At 41.3% G+C, this 18,670-nt stretch overlaps 1 protein-coding gene across 1 annotated transcript in view; it reads left to right on the top strand.

The window, feature by feature from the left end:
* LOC136875505 (UPF0764 protein C16orf89 homolog) overlaps positions 1–18,670 on the top strand; it is a 60,501-nt gene that overhangs the window by 33,790 nt on the left and 8,041 nt on the right. The window contains exons 4-5 of the mRNA XM_067149055.2: positions 5,132–5,270; positions 9,816–9,939. Coding sequence (XP_067005156.2) covers positions 5,132–5,270; positions 9,816–9,939 — 263 coding nt within the window. The remainder of the gene's footprint in view (positions 1–5,131; positions 5,271–9,815; positions 9,940–18,670) is intronic.

The raw sequence follows: 18,670 nt of genomic DNA, 5'->3' as shown, positions 1-18,670 counted from the left end.
AAGGTTCTGATAGTTACGGTACATCTTTGACAACAAGTAACAAAACTTGGCAATGTCTTCCACAACAAAATATGCTGTTAATAGTGTGTATGGTTGTCCCTAACGGCCACACATGCTTCGCAGCGACGTGGCATGCTCTCTGCCAGATGATCAAAGAGCTCTTGTGGGCACTCGGTCCCATTCCTCCGAAAGGGCAATGCGAATGTCTTGGAGGGTCCTTGTTGGAGGCTGACGGGATGCAGTTCTCCTTCCCAATGCATCCCAGGCACGTTCTATAGGATTCAGATCCGCAGACCTCACTGGCCAGTCCATGCGATGAACGTCTTCCACAGCCAGAAATTCATCCACCAGAGCAGCGCGGCGCGGTCGGGCATTATCCTCCATTAAGAGGAAGTCTGGACCAACCGCGCCTCTGAAGAGTGGAACGTGTGGTCTCAGTACCTCATCCCTGCATCTACGAGTGATAAGTGTTCCTCGGACCACCCATGAAGATGTGCAGGTCCGTACGGCCATTCAACATGATGCCGCCCCACACCATGGCGCCACCACCACCACCATACTGGTCCCGTTTCACGATGTTCCTGTGGTTGTATCGGCTACGCGGTTCTCTCCAGACGGGAATCGTTCTGCAAACTGAAGCGGGATTTATCTGTGAGAAGCACATGCCTCCATTCATTCATGGTCCAGTTTCGATGTTGTCGGCTCCACAGTAAACGGGCCCGTCTCTGTGCGGAAGTGAGCGAGACGCACGCCGCTGGACGTCGGATAAACAGCCCTGCTGTTCTGAGCCTCCGGTACACAGTTTGCTGGGAAACGGCAATCCCTGAGACGGCTGCAAGCTCCGCCGACAATTGTCTTGCAGGTGCACTCCGATTTCGTCGGGCGGTTAAGGTCAGATATCGGTCCTGCTGTGGAGTGGTAACCCTTGGTCGACCTGGTACTGGCCCACAAATAACACCGCCTGTGTCTCGAAATCGTCTCCGAAGCCTGGAAATGACACTTTGTGGCACATTCAAGGATACGGCGACTTCGATCTGTGTCTGGCCTGCTTCCAGGCGGCCGAGTATTCTACCCTGCAAAACGGGGTCCAAATGGCGTCGTTGTGCCTTTATGTTGTCCGTTCACCACGAGGCTACGCTCCACACACAACAGGGCAAACACGACTGAGGGAATATGGGGCGCAGGCACTGGCTGTGTTTACCTTACGGTTACGCCGCTAGTCAAAGGAGGGAACACTCCTTTCCTATACAGAGCTAACATGTAAGGTTGGTAGGTGCATATGTCCTGCGATTTGCGGTCTATTTCCTGTTGCCCTGCTTACTCGTAACTTGTGCTTAACTTTTGGACACTAGTATATTTATTATTATTATTATTATTATTAGTAGTAGTAGTAGTAGTAGTAGTATTTTTGTTGTCCATTTTGTGTTAGTGTATTGTGGGTGTCGAGTCAGTGTGGGAGGTTCCACGTTCAGGTTTATCTTATCCGCCCACTTTCTAGTTCCCCTTCAATCTTTTCTTCTTTGTTCAGTTGTACCAGGCCATTTTGAAGTAAACAACTATTAACTGACATATTCCAGAAGCATCGGGCAAGCAATAGACAGGATACCATTTTGCTTTACGTCGGACCGACACAGATTGGTCTTACGGCGACGATGGGAGAGGAAATGGACAGGAGGGGAAGGAAGCGACAGTGACCTTAATTAAGTTACAGCTCCAACATTTGCCTCGTGTGAAAATCTTGAAACCACGGAGAACAGTCTTCAGTACTGCCAACAGTGGGGTTCGAACCCACTATCTTCCGAATGCAAGTTGACAGCTACGTGCCCCAAACGACGCAGCCACTTGCTCGGTGTTAGGCACTCAGTTTACTGTATATAGTTTCTCTGAGAACTGAACGAATCATCACTCTGATACTGTTTCTGAAAACAGAGGTATCTTGTAAGCAGAATAGTTTAGACTTCACGGACTCAGCTAAACAATACAGTTTTTCTATAAAGTAAATTTTCAAAAGTTTCAACATACATTTATCAGTTTAAATGTTAAAGATAACAGGTCGTCTGGCCGATGACCTAGATGTCAGGCCCCTTTAAACAACAAACAAACAAGCAAGAGTTAGTCTGAATCCCATTCATACCCCTCATACTAAGGCAGTGTCCGCCTCTATGGTTACATGGTTAGCGTGCTGGCCTTCGGTCACAGGGGTCCCGGGTTCCATTCCCGGCAGGGTCGGGAATTTTTTTGTGGCTTCGCGGGACGACTATGTTGGAGATTAAGCGCGGAATAATATTTCTCTCCTGATTGGACAGCCACAGTCAGAGTGCGGTATGTCATGACGAAAAAGGTGAGGCATAAATGTGTGGTTGGACTCCGTCCAGTTTTCAGTTTCCATTATTAATTGATTCACTAGTCAGTGAATATTTAGCCATTGTTCTATTGTTGATACATGATAGCCTAGTCATCATCATCATTTTCCAACTCCAGTTTCCCGGGTGTCGTGTATAAGCGCTCGCCATCTCTTCCCGTCTGTATCTCCTGTTCCAGGACATCTTCCTATTTGAGAACTTTCTTCTCCACATGTGATTTCAGTGCCTATACAATGTATTTCTTGGCCCTCCCCTTGGTTCTTTTTCTTGTACTGTAAGTTCGAAGTATTTTCTGGCAGGTCTCTCGCTGTTTATTCTCATAATGTGCCACACGGCCGGTTGGGTTTCGGATTGATAGCTTGTGTCATGATTTGAATATTGATATCGGTGGTTGTCTTGAACGAACTCTTAGCGAGGTACCTCCGTGGTTGGTTCCGTGACCGGATATACGCCTCGATCTGCTCCGTGGACCCAAGATGAACACCGATTCCTCCGTTCATCGGAGGAATTTCCAGGACTTAGTTCACCAATATCCGGTTGCGAGACTTACCTTCACGCATGGTTCTAAAGTCGGAGATAGCGTTGGTTGCTCTTTCGTCATTGAAAATGAGTACGAAGATCTCGCTCCGTAAAATATGTAGCGTGTATACTGCAGAGCTTTACGCCATCTTACAGGCTCTGCAGTTTGCACTACGTGACGAAAGAAGCCACTTTCTGTTGTGTACCGATTCGTTAAGCTCTCTGCAGACCTGTTTCTCGCAACACCCACTGGTGCAGCAGATACATGACCTTCTAGCCAGGTTAGGGAATGCTAGCACCAGAATCACTTTCGCGTGGCTTCCAAGCCACGTTGGGATTGCGGGAAACGAATTTGCGGATGAAGCAGCAAAGGAAGCAGCACTTTTACCTCCAAGACCTGTTAATGTACCTGCTAAGGATATTTGTCTCAGCTACGCCGAACCATCTTGGCGTCCTGGGAATCGGATTGGCTAGATATCCGAACTTCCAACAAGCTGAGAGCAATTAAGAAGGCAACTAGCGTGTGGCGGTCCTCTTTCTGACCTTCACGGAGAGAGGCCATAGTACTGTGCAGGCTGAGGATAGGTCATTTACGATCCACGCACTCTTATCTCTTGAAGAGGGAAGATCCCCCATTGTGTTCTTGTGGTGCCGACTTCACCGTGGCCCACATCCTCACAGAGTGCGCCGACCTCTCTGGCCTAAGACGGAGCCTCGGCCTGCAAGAAACACTCGAACGCATACTAGCTGATGACGCGACTACTGCTGATCTCGTCATCCGCTTTATGTGCGACAGTGGACTTATCAAGGGTGTATAAATTTCAAGTGTACTGTTACTCAGGGAACGTACGTTCCCTTTTGATACGTTAGTGATCCTTTCGGCCTAATTCTATAATTGTTTTGTTTTATTTTGTACTGCGTTTCCAAATTCCTTTGTTGAATAAATAATTTTGTTTTATATTTTAAATTTCTTTTCCACTTATTTGTTCAGAGAGGATGGTTACCTCGTTGTACTTCCTCTTAATACAAAAATCACCACCATCACCTTCCCCTAAACTACAATTTCATCCAGGAAGAATAAAATTGTTTATAGCTTAGCTTAGACTGTAGTTTCTTATTCCCCGACTCTATATACCGATTTTCATTAAATTCTGTTAACCCATTTTCTCGTGGCTCGGCGTTGATATGGACTTAGCAACAAAAATACAAATTCATGAATCTGTGTTATCATAGCCGGTACGGTAAAAATGTATAAGATATAAATGATAGGAAATTTAATTCTCTATAACTTTGTTTATATAGTACTTATCGATACGACAACTAATAATATAAATATTTGAGAATTATATTTAGGCCTTCCCCTAAACTACCATTTCTATCAGCGTGAATAAAATTGTTTATGGCCTAGATTGTAGCGACTTATTCCCCAACTTTGCATAGCGATTTTCATTAAATTCTCTTTGGCCGTTTTCTAGTGATGCGTGGACAGACAGACTGACGGACGGCCATTACGGAAAAGTAAAAAGTGCATTTCCTGGTTATTGTGGACATGACCGATACAGAAATGCCATTATTTTCAAATTCTGAGCAATGTACAGACAAAACTCTTATTTTATATAGATATGTCTCTAAATCATGTCAGAATCGGTACGAAGTAGGTGTAGTACTCTTTTTTTTTTCTTTTTGTGGTACCCTAGTGCTATCTGTATTTTATCACATAACTTGTTGTAGGGAATACTGTGCACTGTTCCAGAATTTTATATAGCAGGCTTGCATAGATATACAATATGATACCTACGTTTCAACTAACGTTTCAAAGGAAAAGGATGCTTGAATCTATGGTACAATTTCAAGGCACAGATAAGCAGTGTGTCTGCTCAAGTGAAAGTATAATTAAACCAACTGATAAAATCGTTGAATATGAAAAGGTACAATATTAAGTGAATTAATTTAGCTCTGGTGCAATGTGTCGATGGCGATATTCTTGTGTTTATACACAAAATCTGGAGGGCATGTTTCGCTACAAATGGTAGTTCATTTTTCGACTTTTTTCCAAATGCTTTAAGTACAGGACCATTTTGTCGTATATAGCGAGAATCTTCTAGCATTTGTTAGTGTTTATTCATAGTGATTATGGTAATATCAGAATATAAAGATAGTTTATTTTTAAATTAGTGTGGAGAATTTATTGAAAAACCTAGGTGCTGTTGCCACCAGTTCCTTTTTTTTCAGTGCGATCTATTTTGCAGGCCAAATGCAGGACCCTCGGACCACCGCAATTGGTGCAAGCATACATAAGGCATTATTGCAGTATGATTCTGGCCGAGACGGAGATGATCGCTGATTTCGACTTCCCTTCGATGATGATTGATTTATTCGTGGAACAAGGTGAGTTCTTATCAGCAATCGTCAAAAGTTTAGTTTGTTAAATCACAATATGGGATTGTCTCCGACAATCTTTTTTTTAAAAAAAGATTTTGCTACACGTCGCACCGACACAGATAGGCCTTATGGCGGGGTTCGAACCCACTATCCTCTATCCCACTATCCCACTCTTTCCTGCCCCATCATCATCGTATGACCTATCTGTGCTGGTGTGACGTAAGACAAATGGAGAAAACCCTCTAATTTTCCACTCGCTGTATATTGCAGGCAAGCACATTGCCCTGTTCTCTTAACCTATTCCCTGAAACTACGGATGTGTTAGAATACGCTCACGGTATCCCCTGTCTCTCGTGAGAAGCAACAAGGGAAGGTCACGATGTCCGCATCACCGATTTTGTTCAAACTTTGTAGGCTGAATCACAAAAACACACTGGTAAAGTAGTAGCGCGCAATTCTCAAATATTTTCGATAAAGGCGATTTTGAAAATGTCGAGAAAAGTTACGAAAGGTTTAGCATGCCAGGTACCATTAAGAGATAAGACTTGGTCGAGTGGTTAAGGTTGTGTAGATGGCGAGTTCGAGTTACGCTTGTCTCAACCTTTTTTTTTTTCCTGGCATTTCCTGATCCCCTTTTTCCTCGTGTTGCGAATGAGAGCAGCAGTTAGTCACAGTCTGACCGCGTTGTGTCGTGTAGCGGTTGTGTGCGATGTTACCATACGTGGTCATCATAAGTTCGATCGGCATGGAGATCTCGCATGTTGAATTATGTTCGAACGGAAGTGTTTTTGAATGTGAAGCTACGCAAAGTGCAAACGAATTCCCGGGAGAGCAAACAACAAAATAACAGTTGAAAAGAGCCGTGGCTTATGTCGAGCGCCTTCTTTGTATGGGAAAGAAATGTTTAAAATCTATTTTGACAGTAATAGAAGAAAATAAATTTGTAATTTGGCATGCTAAACCTCTCGCAACTCTTCTCGACATTTTCAAAATAGCTTTTTTTTTTCGAAAAATTTTGAGAGTTGCTGCTACTACTTTGTCAGTGTGTTTTTAAGACGTTGTCTCCGGTTCCATGGCTAAATGGTTAGCGTGCTGGCCTTTGGTCACAGGTGTCCCGGGTTCGATTCCCGGCAGGTTCGGGAATTTTAACCACCATGGTTAATTTCGCCGGCACGGGGACTGGGTGTATGTGTCGTCTTCATCATCAGTTCCTCATCATGACGCGCAGGTCGCCTACGGGAGTCAAATCAAAAGACCTTCACCTGGCTAGCCAAAAACAGGCCCTCGGACACTCCCGGCGCTAAAAGCCATACGCCATTTCATTTCATTTATGATGTGCTACCAACCTAAGAAAGCTTGAAGAAAATCGGTGATGTGGATATCGTGACCTCCCCTTGTAAGTTACTCCAGGGGCTCTCAGCTTGGGAGCGTGGGTGCCAATCACGGGGTCCTAGCTGAGACCGGCAATTGTTTCCACTTAGTCTAGTCTCCTCACTTTAATCTTTCCTATCCGATCTCCCTTGGTCAAATCGTCTTTTATTCCGACCCTAATTGTGTTAAGTTACGAGGCCTAGGAATTCTTTAATATTCATGCCATTCGTAGCCGTGAGTTGCCGAGTCAACATAGGCAAAAGGGATGTATGAATTTGCACTTACATGAATACATTACATTCAACGCACCCTAACCCTCATATTTACGTTGTTTTATCAGAAGTTAGAGATTCTTAAGGCCATAAGTAATATTTTCACTACCGTTATTTGAATCTTTGTAAATGGTTTAAGTCCTGCACCAGGAGGATGGAACGTACATCATGTTACGTGTTTCTGACACAGGCTGCTAAAATTTCTTACGTATATCCATGAGATTGTCAGTCAATGCAAATAACTAACATCATGACTCTATCTCATCATGTATGCATTTTAAAGACTGGGTTCGTAAGCATGTTGTTAAAGCTTGCTCTAAATCTGACAGCTATTGAGAGGCAGAAAGTTGCTTTAGCTATAGGCATTTTTTTTCATGAAATTGTGGTATTAGAGATGTTATATGATGAGGTTAATGTTATTTTTGAGACCATTATCCAATTTCTGAATTTAATCTCTAAATAGTGGAAAAATATAAGATGTGCTATATGCTGAAGTTACTTCGAATTTTCTTGCATTTCTATCTTAATAATTTTGTAACTGCTCATTTTTGCAAAGCTGTGTGTTAGGTAACTATTGCCTGTGGTGTACATATTATATAATGTACAACATGTATGTTTCGTTAGGTCAGTGTTGTGTTATAAAAATGCACGATGCTAATGTTATGAAATTAACCTACTAATGAATTCATTAGTAACCTCCTTTCAGTTTACTGTGCATCACTTCCATTATTATTTAAAAAGTACATGCTTTTGGCATTAATCTTGGGGTTCCTGGATGAAAGTAATCTAATATGCGAAAATTTCGCCGTTGTGAATTTATTTTTAGATGATGCCCTAAGCTCGAACAATCTGCCTTCTGTTTCCATAATCACGTCCGCAATTTTGGTTTTGATATTAGGATCTGAAATATTGTCGTCGGTCTTGTCTCTGGGTATGATCGTCCACTTGACAGATGACTATAAATACTGCTGTCTGAAAGACCAGCACTGATCTCTCCCTTGTATTTATAACAAAATATAGTATATATCTCTCTCTGTTCAGCTTGTCTGACCCTGATCCATCTACACGCCCAAAACATTTTACCTTCTACTGATCAAGATCCCAGCAACATAGTAATTCACCAATTTTAAAGTCAATGAAAATATTTAATATAGCAATGAGTACATTCGAGATATGTTTGCAACTATATTCCCTTCCATAGTAAAACAATGTAAGCAAACAATTTGTTTTCTATTCTACCGTAAATTAAAATCCCACTTTCTGACTCTTATTTTCATAGTTTTAGTTCATTTCCTAGTTCCTATTAATGCCATCTACCTCACCTTCGATACCATCACTACCATAATGTATAATTACAGTATTAATACAGGTTTAAAGCCGTTAGTATAACTGAATATTTGTAATGATATTATGCTACGGACGAAATGTGTATTGCTATTTCAAATATGACTTTATTGTATAAGGCCTTTCGTAGGAGATAATATAATTTTAAGTTGATATTTGTTTTCATTTAATGTAATAGTTCATGTAAATCATATCATTAGGTCTATACCTGGTTTGAAGCACAATGAATGAATGAATGAATGAATGAATGAATCCAACCTGAAGTAGGACGCTTGGTCACTCTAACCCAAAAGAGCATCAGATTTATTCCAGGAAGTAACATATTCTGTGGTTGGCTTATCGTCTCGGTTTCCCTGATATATTCTTATCACTGTTCATTCAAAGGTGTAATTATATAATGTGACAGGTGGAATTACGTCAGTTAGGCTCTCCTTGACGGTTTAGTTTTTGTAATTGCAGCAGTAATGCCATCTATCGGAGATTTGAGGTACTTTGTACATCGTAGTTCGCCGCATTTGGTTTTCTTCCGGTTGGATGATACGAGGACCTTAGAGACCAGGGCTTCCAGCCTTTCCCCTTCCCTTATACGAATGTTGCACGGTATCCGCTTCCTGTCGTAAGAGGTGACTTACAGGGGTCCCAGGTGCTCTGAACTTGGGAGCATTGGTTGGCGACCACGGGGCCCTTAGCGGAGTACTGGCATTGCTTTAATTTACTTGTGCCAGTCTCCTCACTTTCATCTATCCTATCCGACCTCGCTTGGTCAACTCTTGTTCTTTTCCGACCCGGACGGTATTAGGTATCGAGGCCTAGGGAATCTTTCATTTCCACGCCCTTCGTGGCTCTTGTCTTTCTTTGGCCGATATCTTAATTTTTCGAAGTGTGGGATCCCTTCCAATTTTTCCATTTGATTAGTGTTGATAGGGGTTAGTTGCCTAGTTCTACTCCCTCTTAAAAACGATCAATATCACCTGTACTGAAACAACTTACTCTCCAGCTACTGTACATTACAGTGGACTAGTGTGTAATTTTAGGTTTGTGGTGTAAATGCACGTCTCCTTTCAATCAGGATAGAGGAAATACTCCGGACATGATCGGACTATAGACTACTCTCGGCTGACTGACGAGATATATCAAAGAAAGAAAGGAAGAAAGAAAGAAATTTAGGTGCTTACACTGGCATTTATTACAAAATGTGCACTAACAAAGCATTTTATTCGTTAGTTTGTCTTAAGACGGATTGTTTACTGTTCCTGTTTAATATTTACACTAACAAATAGGCTTTCTGGAAGTAGCCTACCCTCGGTTCAGTCATACGACAGTTCCCTATTTAAAAAAAAATTCGTGGAATTCTGCGCGCCTGTTTAGAAGTGATGTCCCGGTAGGGAAAGAAAGAAAGAAAGAAAGAAAGAAAGAAAGAAAGAAAGAAAGAAAGAAACGCATACTAACAGCAAACTAAAAGCTTCTTTGCAGCCACAGATAGAGGCTCTACAATATATCTACAGTATCTGTGACTGAAGCTGTCCTTATTGTATTGAAGCTAAGGGGACTTCTTTCCTTACAGTTGCTCTCTGCGGTGCGGAAGGCTTCACGGAGTTCACTAGGCAAGAGTGGGTCGACGAGATCTTTAGATGGCAGCGTTCCGAAGGATGTTTCGGAAGCGGTGCAGATTACTATTATGAAACGCAGTAAGTATGTGTGTGTAATTTAAGAGAAGTTTATGAGAGATAGTGGTCTAATTTTAGGGGATTTAACTGAAATACCGAGATCTAGTTATATTTTACCTTTTCCTGTACTGAAATATACAATTATTTTTAGTAACCTTTTTGGTAATTTAACTGTTATTTTATCAACTGATTTTATACTTTAAAGAATGGAGCCGGTAAGATAGTAACAATTACCCTTGAGTCTAATCGGACAAATCATATGTCAATCATTAGCCCTTCAATAGGACAACAATTGTACCAATTTGTAACCCTCTATCGGTACCCTGAGAGGAGATATCAGCTCGAACGTGCTTGTAGGGAAGTGTCTCCGAAACCAGAGATAGAAAAAATTAGGCAAAATGCCAGGAACGTGTGGGACATCAATACGAACATCCTGTAATGTTTGTGAGGTTTAACATTAAATATAATTATTTTATTTTTATAATTTTAAAAAGCAAATAGAAATATTCAAGTAAATTACTCCCTTTGTGTACAGTAGGTACATCATTAAATCTAATACACAATATGGTATCAATCGCAACCCTGTCCTTCGGATGAGTCATAGTGAAAACAATCTAAAACAGTTTCTGCAACACAGGTTGCCTTGTTTTCTTAACAATTCTTTGTTAGAGCCGGGCGTTGGGCTAAATAAAGAAGTTCTTGCATAACTGGAGAGACAGAAGACCATACCAAACACTCTAAGGGCCGGTGTTATAATGAGGGTTTAAACTGAAGATTGAGTTAAACTGTAACGTGAGTTTAAACCGATGGCGAGTCTTATAATGGCCGGTCTAAGTTAAACTGAGGTGAAGAAGGAAATATACGATCTTGGTCGCAGTGACTTGCAAGAAAAGATGACTATCGATGTTTTGTTTACTTTGTGGCAATTTTACTTGTAATAAAATAGAATTGCTTGTGTAATTAGTACAGAAATATTTATATAACCCGTGAAACAGTGGCCTTATGAATACCTCCGAAATCTCCCATTTTAGTAAACATAGATACTACGGGAGGCATAAAACTGCAATGCTATTAGTAGCTGACTGACGTGTTCTACAGCATGATTTCTGAAATAGAAGGAAGTTACTTTATTTTCTGAAATTTACACTTTGACGTTCAAACAGTTCGAAAGAGTCATTTTTACATTCTTACCTTTTTGTTGCATGTTTTATTCTAGCACCAATTTGCTGAAAGAGGGTTATGGCAGTCTGTTTCGTAAGCCTAAATCTATTAAAAAACTATTTTAAATTCCATATATGAAAGTGACGCCCCCTTGCTCGGATAGCTCGTAGTGCCCGTGGTCGTTCAATAATTTGAATCACTTGTTCATCGCTTAGTATTTCTTCAAACAGCTCAAAAATATCTTCGAGATCCATTCGTTCTGCCATGTTCTAAGGTTATGTATTCTTAAACTTCAGTTCAAACGGTAGATGCGTGGCAGTAAAATTAACCTCTAGTTAAACTTAAGATTAAGTTTTATAATACACGATTAACAGATAAACCGAAGTTTAAACTGAATCAACAGTTTAAACCTCTATTATAATACCGGCCCTAAAACGTGGACGAGCAAAGCTGGAAAAAGTAACATCGTCCCTTCCAAACTGTTACATTAGAAATATTCTCGATTTCCCAAAGATGACTTGCTCATATTTTTCACATCTGCTATCATAATCAATTTCATAGTGGGTGGGGGCCGTACAATACATCCACGGTATCCCCTGCCTATTGTAAGAGGCGACTAAAAAGTGACATGGGGCGTGGGCGGGCAACCACGGAACCCTTAACAGAGTCCCGGCTTTGCTTCCACTTACTTGTGCCAGGCTCCTGACTTTCATTATCCTATACGACCTCCCTTGGTCAACTCTTGGTCTCCTCCGATCCCAACGGTATTAGGTTTATGAAGCCTAAGGAGTATTTTATTTTCACGCCCTTCGTGGCCCTCGTCTTCCTTTGGCCGATATGTTAATTTCTGGAAGTGTCGGATCCCTTCCATTTTCCCCCTCAGATTAATATTTATAGAGAATAGTGTCTAGTTGTACTTCCTCTTTAAACAATAATCACCACAACCACATCGATGAAATGATGAATGGAAGTGACTCCTAGACTTTTTTTTTTTTTTTTCGCTTTTTCTCTTAAGAAAGCCCCAACATTGTGAAATTTGAAGTAAGATTGTGACATATGAATAGTAAATCGTAGCGTACCTGTGTTTAGTTAATTATAAATCACGTTTACTTCGGTACTCGGATATCAACCGACAAAAGAAACGCGAGGTGTTGATCCGAAATCGCCGTTATAATATAAAATATGATCGTATATATATAATAAAATATAATCGTTCGTCCAGCACAGATTTTGCATGATTTTCAGTGAAGGCCACTCATGCTCGGTTACCAACCAGGACAGCGATGAGGATTAAAGTCACTGATTGATTCTTTTATTGTCAGTGGACGATAATTTCGGTTCTTGGATAGCCTATACTAACAGTAAGTTACTCGGCGATCTGTTGTATAGAGTTACCGGTCAGTTGAACAAACAGCTGTGTGGTGCAAAATAGATTTTGTTACCCTTAGAAATAGTACATTCTTTATACGGTCATCCGCAGATGGACACAGGCGTTGCTGCAGTAAGTATTCGCTGTAGGGTAAGCAACGAATGCTGCACAAAGGGCTTTTTGAAGTTTCTTTCGCTATGAGTAGTCCGGCTCCATGTCTAAATGGTTAGTGTGCTGGCTTTTGGCCCAGGGGGTCGCGAGTTCGATTCCCGGCCGGGTCTGGGATTTTAACTTTAATTGGCTACTTCGTCTGGCTCGGGGACTAGGGATTTATGAATGTCTTCAGCCTTAGAAATCAACTTAGGTAGGGCTCCATCGTCGCAGACATGCAGGTCGCTTAATAGGCCGTCTACTAGGAAAAAACATGCACCGGGCCTCTCTGGAGCCCGTACGCTATTATTTGTTTGTTTGTTTGTTTGTTTGTTTGTTTGTTTGTTGACAGTGTTTGAACTCGAATATCTCATGACACAATGTTTACTTATTTCCCTTCTTCCTCTTCTCTTCCCAAAATCTTTTCATCCTTTGGCTGTGCTCCTGTTTCCTTTGTTCTGTCCACAATGTTCCTGTCTTCTCATTTACTATAAATTTTGTATTCCTAATTTTTTTTTCTGGATTCTTTCCTGTCTCCTATCATTTGCCTGCTGATCCCACCTGCCTTAAGTCTTCCTCTATTTCATGATATCAATTTGTTTTATTGCTTGAACTGTTTGCTACATCAAGGATTTTCTTTGTAAGTCTGTTGTCCATTCTCTATATGTGCCCATAAAAAATTAGTCTGCGTTCCCTGGTCATGTCTGCGTGAGTCTGTCAGTGTGCTGGTACAGCTCTTCGGTAGGTCGTTTCATCCATATGCCATTTCTGTGTATTGGTCCAAATATTTACCTGAGACTGTTTCGTTCTATTTTTTCTGTCTCTATGATGCCTGATGCTTCAATTGTGGTCGTTTCTGACGCATACAAAGCTTCTGGTAATATGACTGTTTTGTAGAGTCCAAGTTTGGCCTGTCTTGATATGTTTTTCTTATTATAATGTGACCATGTGAGTTTGTATGCTTTCTGGAGTTTTTCCGTTCGGTCTATGTTAGACCCTTGTTTGATCCTGCTATTTGTATGTATTCCCCTAAATATTTAAATTTTTCGACTCCTTTTTACGAATCCATATACAGTATGCATGGTGTGCACATTGTTCTGTCGTTCCATGTATTGGGTCTTCTCGTAAGATATCTGTAGACCTGTTTTGACAGCTATTTCATGCAAGCGTTCCAGTGCTTCCTTTGCCTCCTTTGTATTATTGCTGAGTAGGACTGTGATCTGCAAATGCCAGACATTTTATTATTGGTTTTGTTTCACGTGTTCTTCCCAGCTGTATTCCTTTAACTTGTTCCTCCCACTGTCCTTATCTAACACCATGTTGAACAAGATTGGTGAGAGCCCGGCCCGTATCCTTGACGGACACCTGTGTGTATCTTGGAAGGGTTCCGAAATTTCTCCCATGAACTTAATCTTGGAGGTGGTGTCTGTAAGCGCCTGTTGTATAAGTGCTCTGATTTTTCTGTCAATGCCATATTCTTCCAGTACGTCAAAGAGCGTCTGTCTGTCTATGGAGTCGTACTATTTTTTTAAGTCCACAAAGGTAACTACAGTGTGTGTCTGACTTTCAAAAATGTTCTCAAGTTCCAGATCTGTTCGACGCATGATCTCAGTTTTCTGAAGCCTGCCTGGTATTCCCCTATTTGTAGATCTGCTTGTGATTCTAGCCTGTTTGATAGCACCTTAGAGAAAATTTTGTACGAAACTGGTACTAGCGAAATACCTCTGTAATTATTTGGATCTGACATATCACCCTTTTTGTGTAATGGATGGATTAATGCACATTTCTATTCCTCTGGCACTTTATCTGTGACCCAAATTTCTGTGATAATCTTACGGATTTTTGTGATGTTTTCATGACTGTTTATCTTCAAATATTCCGGATCAGGTTTTTTAATTTTGTTTTGCGCTGTCTTTTTCTGTCTTGGGATTGGCATAATCTTAACTTGTAGTAAATAATGATCAACTCAAGGAATCCTTTACGCGTTCTGACATTTAAAATTTCCCGCGTATTTTTCTTGGAAATGGATACATGATCAATCTGGAATTCTCCACACACTGTGTTGGGTGCTTTCCATGTCGTAAGTTTTCGTCATGGCTTTTGAAATTGCGTTGGCATAATTTTGAGGTTAAACTGTTGACAATATTTTGAGAGGTGTTCCCCATTTTTGTTTGTGCGAATGTGTGCCGAGTAAGGGCCTGTTATTTGTCTGTATTTTCTCTCCTTACCTAATTGCGCATTGAAGTCTTCCATCAAAATTTTCACATGTATTTCTGGTACGCTGTTGGTTACTTCTTCCATGTCTTCCCAGAAGTCTTCAATTTCTTGTGGCTTCTTTCTGTTATGGTCATTTGTAGATGCATGTGCATTGGTAATTGTGTATGCTTTGTTACCTGATTTCAAGGAGAGTGTGGAGATACATTCTGATATGGAATTGAAGTCTATGATGTTATCCGCGAACGATTTGTGTACTGCAAATCCTGTACCAAACAATAACGGCGTGCCTCTTCTGACAGCAGGTTTACCTTTGTAAATCCTCTAATTTTCTGTGTCGAAATGATTTTCATCTAAGAAGCGCGTCTCTTGAATGGTAAGAATTTTGATGTCAAATTTTTCCAGCATGTCTGTAAGTCGTTTTAGTTTTCCAAGTTTGAAGAGTGTGTTTGCATTGAGGATGCCAATGCAGTGTTTGCGAAGAGATTTTAAGAAGCTCCGACTCTTCTCTTCATGATGTTCCTGGTACCCCAGAATCCGATGACCAGGAAAGTCCAGTGCGTTTACTGAGGCCTGGGGTAGGGGACTTCTTTCCTTTTGTTCCATCCTGATTACTTCAAGCTGAAGTTGGTTGTTGTGATCTTCGATAAAGATCACGGTAATTACAGACTTAATTGTTGATATCAAGCCATATTTCACTGCCGTACGAACTAGGTGAACATACGCAGACCACTACTCGCTGGATACCAGAACAGACACTAGTGGATTTCTTGATGTTGTGTGTTTGGTCCGCGAAAGCTATTTTATTTCGCTCCATTCCGCCGGCAAGCCGGTGAGGAGCCCTCCTATCAGCCACCTGAGACGCGCCACGTCGGAGTATCACCTCTCCGCCTGCTACGACACCGTACTAGGTTTGTGGATTGTTGTTGTTATTATTATTATTATTATTTTTATTATTATTATTATTATTATTATTATTATTATTATTATTATTATTATTATTATTATTATTATTATTATTATTATTATTATTATTATTATTCTGCAGCTGAAGGCGAGGGTTGCGATAAATGCCTTATTTACGTTACTAGGGTTTATGAAGTTCCTACAATATGCATAGGACTTCCTGTGGGTGGTGGTGGTGGTGGTGGTGGTAGAATAACACCCACCGTACCCCCTGCCTGTCGTGAAAGGTGACCAAAAGGGTATCCAGGGGATGTTAACTTGAGGGTGTGGGGTGGCGACCACGGAGCCCTTATCTGAGCTATGGCACTGCTTCCACTTGTCAGGCTCCTCACTTTGATCTATCCTATTCAACTTCTCTTGGTCAACTCTTGTTCTTTTCCGACCTCGACGGTATTACGTGCGGAGGCCTAGGGAGTCTTTAATTTTCGCGCCTTTCGTGGTCCTTCTCTTCTTTGGTCGATATCTTCATTTTTCGAAGTGTCTGACCCCTTCCATATGTTTCCTCTCATTAGTGTTAATAGAGGATGGTTGCCTAGTTGTTCGTCCTCTTAAAACAATAATCACCACCACGACCATCTCAGATGTGCAACTTCTCCTGTGTTTGATGATGGTCAGCAATATTCTTCCTCAGTTTTTGCGCTGCGCTTTGTTATCCAGTCCAGTAATTCCATCGTAATTAGAGTGAGATGGTTTTTGAATATGAAGATACCGAGCAAGAGACTGCGCGGTTTGCGTCACGTAGCTATCAGCTTGGATTTGGGAGATGGTGGGTTTGAACTCTGTTGTCGGCAGCCCTGAAGATTTTCCGTAGTTTCAAATTTTCACACCAGGCAAATGCTGGGGCTGTACCTTAATTAACGCCAAGGTGCTTCCTTCACACTTCTAGCCCTTTCCCCTTTCGTATCCGATCGTCGCCATAAGACATTTGTGGGTGCGACGTAAAGCAAACTGTACGAATATGAATATATATAAATGGTCAATCTATCGTGTTTTTTTTTTGCTTTACGTCACAGCGACACAGACAGGTCTTACGGCGACGATGGGACAGGAAAGGGCTAGGAGTGGGAAGGAAGCAGCCGTGGGCTTAATTAAGGTACAGCCCCAGCATTTGCGTAGTGTAAAAATTAGAAACTACGGAAAACTTTTTCCAGGGCTGCCGACAGTGGAGTTCGAACCCACTATCTCCCGAATTACTGGATACTGGCCGCACTTAAGCGACTGCAGCTATCGAGCTCGGTCATCTTTCCTTAAGAATGTGGTGGAAGTTTGTTTTATCTCAAAAGAAGCTCACTGTCAAAAATATTAAGACGGGCTGAGTGGCTCAGACGGTTGTGGCGCTGGCCTTCTGGCCTCACCTTGGCAGATTCGATCCTGGCTCAGTCCGGTGGTAAGTGAAGGTGCTCAAATACGTCATCCTCGTCTCGCTAAACTTACTGGAACGTAAAAGAACTGCAGTGGAACTAAATTACGGCATCTTAGAGTCTCCGAAAACCGTGAAAGTAGTTAGTGGGACGTAAAGCCAATATTATAAAAATATTAACACTATTATAGTTTTATATTTCAGTAGGCGTACAATGATGTGCTGTCGTGTAAATGAGTGATAAATAGCGATGTCTTTTGGACTTGTGCTCGGTTTCATTTTCGTTTGTTTTCTTTATTACCAAGCGAGTTGGCCGTGTGGTTAGGGTCGCGCAGCTGTGAGCTTGCATTCGGGAGAGAGTGGGTTCGAACTTTACTGTCGGCAGCTCTGAATATGGTTTTCTGTGGTTTCCTATTTTCGCACCTGGTACATACTAGGGTTGTACCTTAACTAAGGCCTCGGTCGATCCCTTTCCACTCCTAGCCCTTTTCTATCCCGTCTTCGCCTTAAATCCTATTTGTGTCGGTGCGATGTAAAGCAAATAGTCTTCTTTACTGACAATGCCTAGGATCTGGAAAGATCACCAGTAGAAGAGAGCTGCTTCATAAAAAGAGATAGCAAGAGAGTTTGAGAACTTGCAAAGTCTACCCTGAATGATATGGTCCAAAGCATTTCGAGTTAAGTGCCATATTGCACTTTTTGAAGAAGAGGTCATCTGGACTGTTCTTGCTCTTGTGTAGATGTAGTGGTCCTTTCCGTCAAAACGTACAAATGTCTCGCAAAATAGCCTACCAGTCTCATACTGCGCAGTTAACGACATGTGTTAGGATGTTAAATTATATCTACCAACAGATACTCCAAGTATGGTATAAAAATGACATTAAAAAATTTCGTACTAGTAATTAATGGCACACTTTAATTACTCATACAAACGATATTAAAGTCCTTCCTACGCAGTCCATAGAAAAACTAGACAGACAATGAGGATACTGAATCGGTACAAACCATGAATTTGAAATCTTCATCGGGCCGATGACCTTAGATATTAGGCCCCTTTAAATAACAAGCATCATCATCATCATGATCATCATCATCATCATCATAAGAAGAAGAAGAAATCTTCATGGAGGGCTGAGTAGCTGAGGTGGTAAGAGAGCTCGCCTTATGAACTCAAGTTAGAGATTCGATCCCGCCTCAGTCCGGTGGTATTTCAAGGTGCTCCAATATGTCAGCCTTGTGTTGGTAGATTTACTGGCACGTTAAAGAACTCTTGCGGGACAAAATTCGGGTACCTCTGAGTCTACGAAAAATCGTAGAAGTATGTAGTTAGTGGGGCGTACAACTAGTAGGCCTAATATTATTTATTGACCTTCATAGTTGAATCGAAGAGAAATTAACTGTCCTTTATACAGGATAGTAGGAAATAATACTAAACATTCTTAGTTATTTACTTCCTTACTTATACTGTAATGACAGCCAACGGCCGTAGCCGTGTTGAAACACCGGATTCCGTGAGATCTCCGAAGTTGAGC

This window comes from Anabrus simplex, chromosome 6 (genome assembly GCF_040414725.1).
Source record: "Anabrus simplex isolate iqAnaSimp1 chromosome 6, ASM4041472v1, whole genome shotgun sequence".
NCBI classification, from domain to species: domain Eukaryota; kingdom Metazoa; phylum Arthropoda; class Insecta; order Orthoptera; family Tettigoniidae; genus Anabrus; species Anabrus simplex.
The sequence above is the reverse complement of the archived record's forward strand: the minus strand, read 5'-3'. Positions and strand labels throughout refer to the sequence as shown.